Source organism: Microchirus variegatus, assembly GCF_963457635.1.
Source record: "Microchirus variegatus genome assembly, chromosome: 10".
NCBI classification, from domain to species: Eukaryota; Metazoa; Chordata; class Actinopteri; order Pleuronectiformes; family Soleidae; genus Microchirus; species Microchirus variegatus.
Window position 1 is genome coordinate 23,074,641 of NC_139811.1, and position 13,814 is coordinate 23,088,454.

General features: G+C 40.0%; 2 protein-coding genes across 2 annotated transcripts; both read right to left on the minus strand.

Annotated features, from left to right (window-relative positions):
* Positions 1 to 8,746: 8,746 nt before the first annotated feature.
* On the minus strand, positions 8,747 to 10,520 carry LOC310932802 (DELTA-sagatoxin-Srs1a-like). The gene is made up of 3 exons (XM_083896165.1): positions 10,442 to 10,520; positions 9,808 to 9,931; positions 8,747 to 9,574 (listed from the first exon to the last, which is right to left on the minus strand). Exons 2-3 carry the CDS (start codon positions 9,909 to 9,911, stop codon positions 9,139 to 9,141), a joined length of 540 nt encoding a protein of 179 aa, XP_083752291.1. The 5' UTR covers positions 9,912 to 9,931; positions 10,442 to 10,520; the 3' UTR covers positions 8,747 to 9,138.
* A 972-nt stretch (positions 10,521 to 11,492) lies between these two features.
* Positions 11,493 to 13,504, minus strand: LOC310933285 (uncharacterized protein). The gene is made up of 3 exons (XM_083896730.1): positions 13,349 to 13,504; positions 12,893 to 13,001; positions 11,493 to 12,124 (listed from the first exon to the last, which is right to left on the minus strand). The coding sequence occupies exons 2-3, from the start codon at positions 12,994 to 12,996 to the stop codon at positions 11,698 to 11,700; spliced, it is 531 nt and encodes a 176-aa protein (XP_083752856.1). The 5' UTR covers positions 12,997 to 13,001; positions 13,349 to 13,504; the 3' UTR covers positions 11,493 to 11,697.
* Positions 13,505 to 13,814: the final 310 nt, after the last annotated feature.

Genomic DNA, 13,814 nt, shown 5'->3' on the forward strand with positions numbered 1-13,814 from the left:
TGTATGAGGGACCTTCATGTTCAACACATTTGCTTCAGTGATTTAAATGTATAGTTCTGTGAATCTGCGATTTTGGATTATGAAATTTAAGGCTGAATCCTTTTTGGCATATATCGCTACAGTATTTGTTTTGCAGTGTAACTCGCGCTTCAGTAGATTTAAGACATAATAAACTGTATGTGACAATGGTTAATTGTTCAGCCCTACTTCCAACATGTAGGACTTACTTTTTCAAATGGCATAAATACTGTAAATAATACTGTATACTGTACTTTTGAACATTTTGCTTTTTGGTGCATCTTAAAGCTCCCATAGAGTGGTCCTATCGCACATATATGTTAGTTATGGAGATCTACTTACATACATTAACTTGTTTTTATGGTCAAAAACCTCCTAATTGCTGGAAACGAGCCGATTGAAATGTCTCCTCACTGAAGCTCTCGTCAGTCGCACTGTTTCAGACTAAAATCTCACCCCCAGAAGACAGACTGTGTTGTGATTGGCCAGCCAGAGTAGAGCTTTTCTAACTGTCTTTTGATTGAGTTTAGTGCTAATGTCAGCTCTCAGAAGCGCATCTCCCCCCTCTGGAACGGTGGATGCACTGCTACTCATGATCAAAACATTGTTTTAACCCTGTAAGACCCACGGTTGTAAATTTACAACGTTAACTTTAGCCATCCCAAAAAACAATCTGTTATATTTTATCTGGTTTTTTACCACATGTACATAGTCATTGGGTCTTACTGTTCAGTCTAACAATGTTAGTGGATGTAACATTTGTTTATAAGTCCCACTTTATGGCCATAAACGCACACAACTTTTCAAGATTTCCTCCGAACAAAATCTCTTTGTTTCATTGGACTGGATTCATCAGATTAAAGTAAGTAAAATGTCTCTTATATTTTTTTTGGTTGTTATTATAATGTGTAGAGCATGTACATATTTAGTTATTGTGGAATAGATGCATCAAATTTCATTTAGAGCTTGTTACATAATTGTTGTAATTTTACAACACTGGGTCTTGGTGGCAGCAAAAATAGCAGGCTTGTTTCAATGGACACAGACAGGTTGTATTCCCTCCACAACATCACTGCCTGAAACAGAGGATTTTCTTTATACATGAACAGTATACATTACATACATTATACCCTTGTGTTGTGTTCTGGTCAAATTTGACTGTTTTTAAAGTTTTACGTCTAAAAAAATATATAGTTAATTTGATCAGACTGAGCTAAAATCCCATGTCTTTGTCCACAAAGAGGATATCAACAGACAATTCAGTTCTGGGAAAGGTGTAAATGTTTCTGAATGTGGGGTGTGGATGTAAGTGGGGGTTTGCTTGTTTTTCTTTTAGTATGATAAGTAGAGACCATAGGCTCAGACAATTACATTTACATTTAGGGCATTTAGCAGATGCTTTAGTCCAAAGTGACTTACAATCAGCAGACAGTATTGTCTGCCTTGAAAGCATTTCTACCCAGAGGACTTGGTCCACCCTATCTATTCCTTCAGGTTATGTACTACAATATACAAAGCATATTTATACATGTTAATTCATTGCTTTTTTTCCAGAATGCCACCAGCAAGAGCTGTGATACAGTGTGCAGGATGTGATTGATATCATCCAAACTGGAGAGAGTGAAGTTGAGATGGAACTCAATGACACTGATGAGAGTGATGAAGACTCAGATGAAGATGTCTGTCAACAAGTGGACAAAGAAAACCAACCACCCATGGACTGTCCAGCTGATAATTACATGGACTTTGAGCCAAAAACAAACAAACACATCATGCACCGTGACAGGTGTCGCTGGCCGAAGAAATATTTCATCAGTCCCAACACTGATTTTTCTGGTCTGGATTTCATCTTCAGGCAAAGAGAGTCCAGCAACACACACAGTGACATCATGAAGCCTCTGAATGCTCAGAAGAGACCATCCAAGAGATGTGCACACCTGCCATTGGATGTACACAAGGACATGAAGACAGGGAGAGGATGCTGCAATAAAGGATTCACCAACACACAATGCAGCAAGTGTAATGTTCACCTTTGATTTTCAGAGGACAAGAACTGTTTTTAGGACTTTCACTGACAATGAAAGTTTGTCATGAAAAGAAAAAAGGAATGAAGAAGTTGCTAGAAAAAGCTAGAGTTTTATCCTTTTTATTTATTTATGTATTTATTTTTAATAAATGATTTCATAAAAATATGACTAATGTGTGATTATTTTTAAATGTTATATACATTTATAGAGCTAAGTAAGCAATCAAACTTGCAAATAAACCCTTAGTTGTTGTGAATTGTTGTTCAGACAAAGTGAGTAAAAACACAGAAATTCTGCTACCACCAAAGCCCAACGTAAAATTACAACGTTTCTGTAAAAACGTACATAAACATTTTTTTTCCAAAAACTCTTTGATTTCTACATCAAAGGCCTCCTACAACAACATCTGAATTGTCAAATAATTTTTTTTTTAGGTTTTTCTTAATTTGGGTCTTACAGGGTTAACAATGTTTAAAAATAGCTTTGTCACGTCAGAAGACACTTTCGCAAATGAAACACCTCCACAACGGATGTTATTCTTCTTTTGCGGTACAATGTACGCAACCGGATGTGCCCAGACTAGTGCCTGGAGCAGGAGGATCTGCTGTTCAGGAGAACCACTGTTTACGTAACCGGACCTGGTTTTTTCAGAAATCTCGCTGAGCCCTAGATTACAATACAACCCAGCGTTCTCAGCAATGGCTGAACTGTTTGTTTCGAACCTTCAGGGCTTCATAAACGAGGTAGTGGTGCAGATATACACCAAATAAAAAAAACAGTGTTCATTGGAACTTCCATTCCAGGTCCGCTTTATCAGTTCTAGGACTTTTTTTTATGTCAAAGTTGACTTCTGCACACACTGGTGCCCTCAGTCCAAGTTACCGACCAAGTTCGATCCATCTCACTTATATGCGACCAATAGTCAGAACTTTCAAGTGTGTGATTCACTTTGTTGCCATGGTTAAGCCCTATAATGATCAAAAGAAGGTGAGGGTGGCTTCTGTCTGTCATTCAATTCTCAAACTGATACAGGGCAGAAGTGGCTTGTTTAGTGATATATCTGTCATATTAGCCTAGGCACAAACTTGAAGCCTTTACTAAGTCACCTGCCAACTTTGAAGGCCGTCAAGTGAACTCTTTCTTTCTTTATTTCTTAATAGATCAGAACCATTGACATGTTGCACCTTTTACAGTGTGTCATTTTTTATGGATTGAAAAGACTAAAGGTTTGTGAGCACAGTAGCCATCATTTACATTCAATGCATCAAAATATCAAAAACATGTAAAAAAACAAGTGTTACACTTCTCAGTTTTGTGTATACAATAACAAGGTCAAGTTCAAACCGCTGATGTACATAGTGACTTAAATCAAGCTGTCTCTGTAAATACATCTCTAAAACATAAGATACACGGACATCTTCATGATGTCAGACGCTGTGGGGTGTTGGGTTTTGATAACCACACGTTGTGGCCTTTAGGTCTTCTCAGCGTGGGAGCTAATTGGTGTTGGTCTCAGGGCTGATGGATGGCAGGTGAGGGCAATTGTACAGCAACAGTTGTGGTTCCTTTGGCATTAGCTGCTGTTGGAGACTTTGGGAATTCAGGTGGCTCATGGTTTCATCGTCACCGCTTCATATGAAGGAGCATTGGTGACTCCACATCAAACTCCACAGCTGCCCAGACAAAGTCTGCTTCCTGGAACAGCCAACTTATTGTGGACTTGATTTATGGATATTTAACAAAGAAAGAAAAAAGTTTTGCATCATGTTTGCATCAGCGAGTGCACAGTGGAGTTTTGCCAAATTTGATAAGAATTAAGTGATTGCTCGAGTGATTACTTTGTTGTGTAAGATCCCAGCAGCTGGCCCCTGAGCTGGATGACTTCACATATTTAAGTGAGTTTGACGTGAAAACTGCTACTCAGTCGGTGGTTTGAATTAATAAAATAACAAGGCATGAGCACCAGTGAAAAAAATGACAGTAACTGAAAAATGTTACAGTGGTAAATCTTGTACTTAATGACAATTCAATAATAATGCACTCATGGATATGTTTAAAATGCCATCTCAGCAGCACCTCAAAAGTGTCATCTCTTTTGGGGAAAAATACACACTTTTAATTTAGAATTAAAGGTGCATTATGTAATAAATCTAAAGCCGCTGACCATAAAATCCTCCTAATATGTCACAGAGACTCAGGAATAATGTTCATATAACAAACTGAACTGACCAACAACAACAGCACAGACAAAATATTTGCATTAAAAAAATATTTTGCAGACTGCAAATCATGTTTATGTTTTGAAATCATGTTTTGGCATGTGGCGCCACCTACCGCCTTCTACCAATCATTGCAGTCAGTAGAGTCTCAGCTGCCGAGTGACCACGGGTTGCCAGTTACGTCAGAAAAACGAAACCCAAAAGACCTCAGTATTTTGAATTTGAATGTAGTAACTGTTTTTGCCCACATTCTTACATATGGCACCTTTAATTATATGAGCACATAAAAATGAACGAATAGATGAAATAAGGAAGAATCTGCCAGCAATAATAGACAAGGAGCAGTGCCTGCACCAACCTATGTATGATTATGAATCTTAAAAAGGAAAATTAGGCAGAGGTAGAAGGGATCATAAGATTGCAGAAATGGAACAAATTGAAGAAGCAACATAATGAACAGTGAATAGTGTAGTACACTTTGACACCCACTGTGTGAGTGTGAATGATGACGGATGGATGGATTAGCTGCACATTATATAGACATAATAAACAGAAGATATCGAGGAGGCTTGTTGTTGGAGCTCCACGACGTTCACATCACATCACCAAGGCTGATCTTGAAGCTTGAGGCTTTGTCTAAACACAAAGCATTCTGACGGACAATGATGAGGCTGTGTGGAGATTAATAAGCGGATCCTCGTGACTCATTTCTCAAACCTGAAACAACAAAATACTCTGCCACTTGGGGGCAGCGGTAACAAGATAACCCCAACGCTGACATGTTCTCGCTTTCTGCTAATATGGGGAACCTGTTAATATATGGAGGCCTGCAAGACACAGAGTTGTGTTTTGTCACTGTGCTAAAGAAAATGTGCTATTTCTTTAACTTTAACATATTTTGTTGCCCGACACTTTTTCCTCCAGGGGAAATACATGTATTTGCTAAACAGTAATTGCTCCACTGTGTTTGCTCTCTCTCTCTCTCTCTTTTCTTTCTTTCTTTCTTTCTTTCTGTCTTTCTTTCTTTATTTATTTCTTTTAAAGCTAAACCAGGTTAGGTTGATGTTAAAGTTGGAGGCCAGAAACCCCAAAAACGATGAGCTAAGAGTTGCTGGAGCAGCAATTGCTCATGGATTCATATGTGACCCAATTTAACGTAGAATTACTGATTAAATGCAGTTTTATAACTGCTTTTCTGTGTTTGCATGAAAGACATCATAATTTTTCATGAGATATATGTGATGATCACTCTGTTGTGCTAACCTTAACGTGGCTGTGATTCTTGGAAACGTACATTTATTCAGAGGGGTGATGGAAAGGTACATGGCAGCTCAGTCGCTTTTAATCATTTTAGAGCACTGTACATTTCAGGTTCACTCACTGAAGATAATATATACACACAAGATATGCAACTGTATCACTCCACATGCTGAGAAAATTAGAACACGATGAGACAATTCCTAAAGCCTGCCAGGAGTAACATGACCTTCGGACCTCGCATCGCATCCGAAACATGATCCACAGAAAATGAGAATAAATCAACAGACAGTCGGGAAAATGCGTCTCCAGTTTTGTGTCAAAAATGTTTGATTGTATTGTTTTTTACCCTATGGACTCACCGCTGTGGGAGTCTGACTGAGACTGAGGCCTGTAACTGAGCTTAGATGACGCTTAAAGTCAGCCGGACACACATCATGTCCGTCAGTGAACTTTCCAAGAACACCAGACCCAGCTGGACGTCGAGTCATGTTATGAGGCAGGAATAACACAGGAGGAGACAGGACAAACCTCATGAATACCAGTGTTTGTTTATTATAATGGGCTTTTTAGGGACATAAATAACATGTTCACCCTTACAAACATAAATGTGTACAGTGCTTAAAAAGGTATATATGTATTTCTGCATCTATTAGTTTTAAAATGTAGTTTGAACCAGTTTTTTTCAAGGCTCATGTTGTTTTCAGAGCAGTTAAACAGTTTTTTTTTTGTTTTTCTTTTAAACAGAGAGTAAGCAGTATGAGAAGTGGCCTGTAGATGGCAGTCTTTGAGAGCATATTCCCACTCAAAAAAAAACTGTCCACTTCAAAAGCACTCGACTCATCTATTGTGTCTGAGAAAGAAAACACACCTATTATTTTCCTATTTGTACCTCTGGTCACACACATGTTCAATGCTCGCAGTTTAAACTCAAACCTCAGGTCATTGACATTTATTTTATGCCTCTGTTTGGTAACTCCCAGTTTGAGTCAACACACAATACAGTTTCTCCCTCTTCACCGGGATTAATTCCAAAGCAAACACGTTAAAAGAAGTTCAAACAGCCTCGGACAATGCACCTTCAATACACAGAACACATCACATGATTCTGCACTCTTTAACTAAAACACTTGGAGCTGTGTCACAAGTGGTCAAGTGTTAACACAACATTTTGATCACACTGGAGAAGCTGCCACTGTTGCTTTGATAACAGGTGGAGAGAAAGGATAACACACACACACACACACACACACACACACACACACACACACACACACACACACACACACACACACACACACACACACACACACACACACACACACACACACACACACACACACACACACACACACACACACACACAAAGAGGATGCATGTTCTTTTATTTAATTCATTATTATTGTTGTAGCATGAAACGTTGAGTTACAGGTCCAACAACCTCCTTTTTCGGTGTCAAAATTGCAATTAAACATGCAAAATGCAAGAAGGTATAACATGTTAAGAGCTCCTGAGCTTAAAATTATGTTGTTTTTAGGTTTTATTATCAGTCAGAACAATAGTTCTCTCCCATTCACTTTCACTCATCTCTCTGCAGTGAGCTTAACTGAAGCCTTAGTGTTGTTTTAGCCTGATCACCTGGTTTAATGAGAATGGTGCACCTGCACGTTTCCACTTCGCCTGAGGACTTTTGACAGAAGCAGCTTTTAGCACGAGAAACAGCCACAGTAGATTCTCTCTGCTTGTTTGGCAAATAGCATCACTTCCAGTCCACGTATGCTGAGCTTCTTAATGTTTATCTTGACAGGAAAATACTTTTTTCCCCCTCATATTCGTTTGCCTGTTTAAGAAGTCTAATCCCACACTGTTGTTGAAATACAAATCATATCACGCACAAAGGCTTTTCCTCAATAGAAAAATATTCATATCTGCAAACGCACATGCAATTTTCCCATAGACCCTCGGAGATGCTCGTCACAAAAGCCTGCAAACACACACATACACTGTACTGTACATACCTGTGAAGACACAAACGCGGTACAGTGCAGCGTATAAACCGAGATATATGTGGAGGTATAGTAAATAAAGAAAAGAGACTCATCCAACAAACAACTTCCTGCTTAGTGTCTCCATCTGTTTATAGGGACATTGTGATCATTTCTCCAACACACTGCTCGACAGAGACGGAGCTTTAACAGGCCTTCCTCTGTATTATTATTATATACAGGTTTTATGCAAATGCAGTGTTGACAGTGAGCAAAAAAAAACCTTTGATCTACGCGTCTTTGTGGTGGGAACAGTTAATGCTGCTAAAGCGTCATGAATCTAATGGGAAAGCAGGATCAGGACTGCAGTGTAAATAGGAATCCCTGAAACTTGGCTACTAAATTTAAGAGCCAGTATTCTGTCTACCTGCCTCTGAGCGACATATTTTACAAAGGTTAATGATTGTTTCCACTCAGGATTGGTTGTGTCATTACCACAATATAAGTTCTTTGATGGTGATGTGACATGCTGAGATTGTCATTTCGGCCCAATTAAAGTATAATGCAGTTTTTAGAGTGTACAGTAATAGGGTCCTCACCTAATTCCATTCCTGTCTCAGTCGCCAGGCTCATAAAAGCCCCTCCACCCCACACAAGTGTATCTGATCATTTTCTCCTTGACTTTACTGGATCATTTTTATGAACCAGTGAGTGCGTTGTGAACAATAAGTGAGCGTTTTTTACTGTTCCCTCTGGTTCTGTCAGGATAGCAATGTGGGCAATTAAAACCCTCTTGTCTGGGTACAAACACTGCTGTGCAGAGTCTGTTCAAAGAGATTTAAATGACACAGTGTCATATAAAATTTAAGTGTTTGTCGGGACATTATTTAGGCTTATTTAGTGACTAGAGCAGAAATGGTGCGACTGCAAATATTTTTGTTTCCTTTCGAGCAATTTGTATCGGACGTTTTTTTCATTACAAAACATTTGTACATGATAAATTAAAGTGTTCTTTTAGTTTCTCGTGATTCATCTATGTAAGGAGACTGGTGTAATGGAGTTTCCGTGGTGAGGGATGTACTGACAGGGTGTGTCCCAGTGCAGCTCTCATGCAACCCTCTAACCCTTCAAACCTCAGTTCCACCCATTACATTACATTACAACACATAACACAATATGAACAAAATGTCTAATAATTGTGCATTAACATTTATTCATAAACTGAGACAACAGACACAAGTAGATTCAGATGAAATATTTATTTTATTCCTCTGTCAGAGTAAATACACACGTACTCTCAGCATGTTTTGTTAAGCCGCCATCATCTTCCAGTGAGTCACGCTTTGATTGCCATTTCAAAGATGCCATTTTAAAAAATGGGACACCACTGAGACAGATGGAGGCCCCATACAAAAGGGGTGGGGGTGGCTGGGGGGGGGATATATATTGCATCCTGGATTTATAAACAAATTAAACTCTGATCTTAAGCAGATTTACTGAGCGCTAATACCCAGGTGTACAGACACATGTCAGCAACAATACATCCGTTAGATCACTGTCTATAAAAGCAAAGGTAAGAGCCTATATGGGTGGATTGAGGAATCATGCGATATATGACAGGGAAGCATGTGTCTAGTGCTGATTTATAACCTTATCCCACACCTCCACCTTCATAATGGCGTTACCAAGAGGAGACATGGTGGCCCTGATATCTAGGTATTTGCCGCTTTTATTGATGCCTGACCCCTTGGCTTCCTCCCTGACAAACCCATCCTGGCTCTTGTTGTAGTACATTGCTTTGTACAATTTCTCGTCACAGTTGCAACCCTTATCATAGATACCCACTGCGAACCAGTTCTTGTACATGTGGTAGTCCCATGGCACCGAGAACATGATGGCCACGGTCTCGATGTAGTCGTTGCGTGACCTCTCTAAGAGGTCGTAGGTCAGGACACCGACGCTGCCAGTCGCCTTGCCGCTGGACTTGGCGAAAGTGCAAACCTCGGTCTTCAGGGGGCGCACGGTGGGCTGTGGCGGGTTGTACGTCTCCCCACTTTCAAGGAACACCCTAGAGAGTACAAAGATGTGTGAAGGTCATTCTAGTCACTGCATCTTCAGGAGTAGTTGGAATAAATAGGTATTGTTTCTTTGGAGACTTGCTAGTTGTAACCAGACTAAAGGCTAAGAACTGAAGAAGATTCTTGACAGAGAGGTAGAGCAACTCCAGAACAAAGAGAGACACATGCACTTAATCAAACTCATGCTTCAGAATCTTGAAAGTCTGACACATTCACGTCTTACCTGGGGTTGATGAGGCAGTAGTTGTTGGTCACGTTTGTGATTTCAATGACCACGCTTCTCTTGCTGGCCACATCGGCTGCGACGGCTTCAGCTGACTCTGACATGTTTGCAGTGGCTGTGAGATCTGGAAAAAAACGAGTGGTAGTCAGTTTAGCCAAGTGAATTCCACAGCTCTGACTATCACTCCCTAGCCCGCCTTCGACAGACTGAGAGTCACTCTTTGTACAAAAAAGAACACCCTGCTGACCTCGGACAGCCTGGACTGGCATAACATACGCTGCTGACCTTCAGAAGCTCACAAAGATTCGGCCATGACTGATACATTTTAGAGTCTAATGAGATTTTGTGATGTTGTTGAAGTATCAGATGGCTGCGCTCTCTCTTTTGCTCATTACAGAGTGTACCTTCAATTGCAGCACTAAGCACCGTGCAATAATGAAGTCAAAGTGAAGACTATGGAGAAAACAAATGCCCCTTTTTTTTTTTTTTTTAGATACAAGATAAAGAAATCAAACAAAAGCCCCAACTGTTAATGCTCCGACTCGGTTTGTTGCATGAGTCATGAACTAAATTTACTCTGCATTGTCATAATCCAAAAGTATCTTTTAAAATCAAAATGTTGTTTATGTCTTACCTGCCGAGAACCTCAGTTAGTGCTCCCGAGTCCTAAAATGGGAAGATGTCACCTGAAAGGGAGGGGAGGGCAGTCTTTTCTTCTTTCTTTTTTTTTTAAACAAGGGTGTATCATCACTGAGGAAAAACCCTCCCATTTGAAACCCAATCCCATTTAGTTACTGCACACACCCTCCTTCTGCACACACACACACAAAAAAAAGCGCAAACATTCCCATATTTTCCGCTCTTGGGGAAAAACAACCACACCCAAACGTGTGGTAAGTTTGAAACACTTCCAGCTGTTTCCTCTTGGATTCAAACCGGTTTGGTCGGATAGGAAAATGTTCTCAGCCTGAAGTGAACGTGGGTACTCTGAGTACTCTGGGTATCTGACTGTATACTACACCGAGGGTGATTTTGTCGCCTCACATACTATACGTTGTATTGGGTAACAGGCAGAAACCCGAACAAGTTAAGACACACGTCCCTGAATCTATTTGTTCTCTCATTTGAAACTCTTGCATTCCACACACACACAGTAGCAAAAATGTCTGGCAGCAAGAGGAGGGAGAACATTCTTGTTATTTTTTTTTTTTTTTTTGACAATGGAAAACATTGATACAGATATTCTCATCAAGATACAGGATACAAAAAAATGTTGGGTTTATTGTCACATGTTCAGTAAAAACTAAATGGTTAAGACTCACTTTGATAGTTTCCCTGTACACCCAGCATTGCAGTGACACTTTATAATTTTATTTCACTTGTTTTTAATCTGTATTTTCTTGCTTTGGCTTATGATTCATACATTTGTTTTGATACTATGTGTCTTTCATGCCGTGTGTCTGTGGTGCTTTTATTTTGATAAAGCACTTTGGTCTCCTGTGGGTGGTTTTAAAGGGCTATAGAAATAAAGTTCATCACAGAGAGAGATTCAACTCAGAAAAACCTTAACTTAATTATGTTCATTCGTTGTTTCCATATGCTTTAGTTTGAATTCATTTGGGTGTTGGACTTCATCAGTGATAATGAGAGAACATACACACACAATAACATATGAATGTGGTTTGAATGTTTTATTGCCTCAATCAAAGATAAGGGAGTGTATATAATTGACATAAAGCCAAGGAATGAGCTGACTCTCACGTATTATCATTTTTTTCAGGGACCAAATAATACAGACTTTCCGTTTATTATATATTGATCCAGAGTACAACATGCAAGAGTAGTCAAATTAAATCAGCTTTATTTATTCTTTGAACACAAAAAATCGCACTAGTGACCCATTTTATCGTACAGCTCCACTTTGACAATGGCTTTGCCAATGGAGGACATTGTTGCCCTGACATCAATATCTTTGGTTTGATAAACCACCCCAGAACCACTCGCATCGCTACGGGTGAGGCCTTTCAGGTCCTTCCCGTCGTACATTTGATCGTACAGATGTTTGTCACAGGGGCGAGAAACCTCGAACACGCCCACGGCCACCCGGTTCTTGTACATGTTGCGGTCAAAGGGCACAGAAAACATGATGGCCATGCGCTCGGAGCATGACCCGCTCTTGTGGTAGAGGTCATAGGTCATCAGGCCGACAGCTCCTGTGGCGGTGTTGTCATCCTTGGTGAACGAGCACACTTCGGTCCTGGTGGTGCGAACTGTAGGCTGGGGTGGGTGTTGAGAGAAGCCGCTGCTCATGTAGACCCTGTGCACAAGAGGTTCACTCTCATTAGAAATCGGCTCACAACTTTTCTTTGTCACACTTTACAGACTTTTGATATGAAAAATCTCCCCACAGTTTTCGAAAGTTTTGCGGAGACTGTCAGCCTATTTTTTGGGTGTCGGGCTTTCCGGGGTGAGACACCTTATGCTGATGGATGGAGTGTGACCGTGCAAGTACTGCTGCGGACTCCTAAGCAACAGTGAGTGTTACCTGCACGTGGAGTGCAATGAGGCGGTGTGTGTCACTGCATGATGGATAGGTGGATGTTCTCAGCAAAGTGATGTTACACATGAAAACCACCCATCCAAGCTGTGGTCTGTCCTGCCACAGCTAGATAAATGTAGATGCACGCAACAAACTCCAGCAGACATGGGGGAATGTTTTTATTTTTTATTTTTTTTATTTTATTGTTTTGTCATTTAATCATTTTCCCTTTTTAACATGTGACAGGAACTGACAGATTCCATTGCTGAGAAAGAGGTGGACATCACAGGTTCGCTATCATTTTATTTTTATATCGCATTGAATTAACGTGCGTTTTTTTCTATAAATATTATGCAACGAAATCTGTGGATAAAGGGTGGACCATCATAAAATCAGAAGATTTATTTTGGAGATATTTTCTGGCTCTAAAGTAGCAATAAATTAGACGTTACAAAGTATTCTACACACTAACTCTCAATGTGAGGAGACCTAAATACAGGTGTCTTTATCAACGTTGCATGATCGTTGGTGCATGTGCACACTTACTTGGGGTTGATGAGTAAGTAGTTGGAGCTGACATTGGATATTTCTATAGTGCAGTTTCTGTTGGTGGTGAGAGTGGCTGACACGGCTTCTGCTGTTTCTGGCATCTTGGCTGAAAGAGGAACATGACTTAGAGAACTTAGAGAAGTACATGTCACCATTCAGCTGGTACTAGAGTGATACAGGTTTTCTTAACAGTTGTTAAGAGAAGACAGACAACTGAAGTCATGCGTGACGAGAAAAGCACAAATCTGTAACGGTTTAAACAGAAAAATACTCTAATAATGTCTTCTCACTGCTTACTATCATCACTATAGCACACACTGTGAACACCATGCAGCACAAGTATGTGAGAACCTCTCCATTTGAGCACATTGAGAAAACAATACGACAACATGTTAACAGACTATCAAGTTACTTTTTACTTGCGCTAAAAGTAAAAAAAACAGTTATATTCACCTTTTGTAGTTGAAGACCTGAGGTTGTGCTTCACAGCGGCGTTTCAGTCCTGTCTCTCAGATCCTGCACACACACACACACACAGAGGTGGAGGGAGTCTCTCTCTCTCTTGTGTGATCACACCTTTCCACTGCTGGTTCCAACTCACAGAAAGGGTGTGTCTACAGTGGGATGAACACAAACACAGACGCTCAGTTGAAAAAAGTTCATCTCAGAGCGGAGCATTCAGTCCCACCCCAGTATCCAATATCACAGTGCACTGTGACGCAGACATCAATGCTGCCTTTAAAAGGAATCATCATTAAAGAGTCAAGAATAATGTATTTGAAGTAGTAACAACTTTACCCTGTGACTGTTTTAATTTGCCGAAGTCCAAACTGTTGCAAACATTTATCAGACTTTCCATCTCAGGCTTTATATAATTTACTGTTCTTCATTTATTTAGGCATTTCCTCTCTTTTGCTGC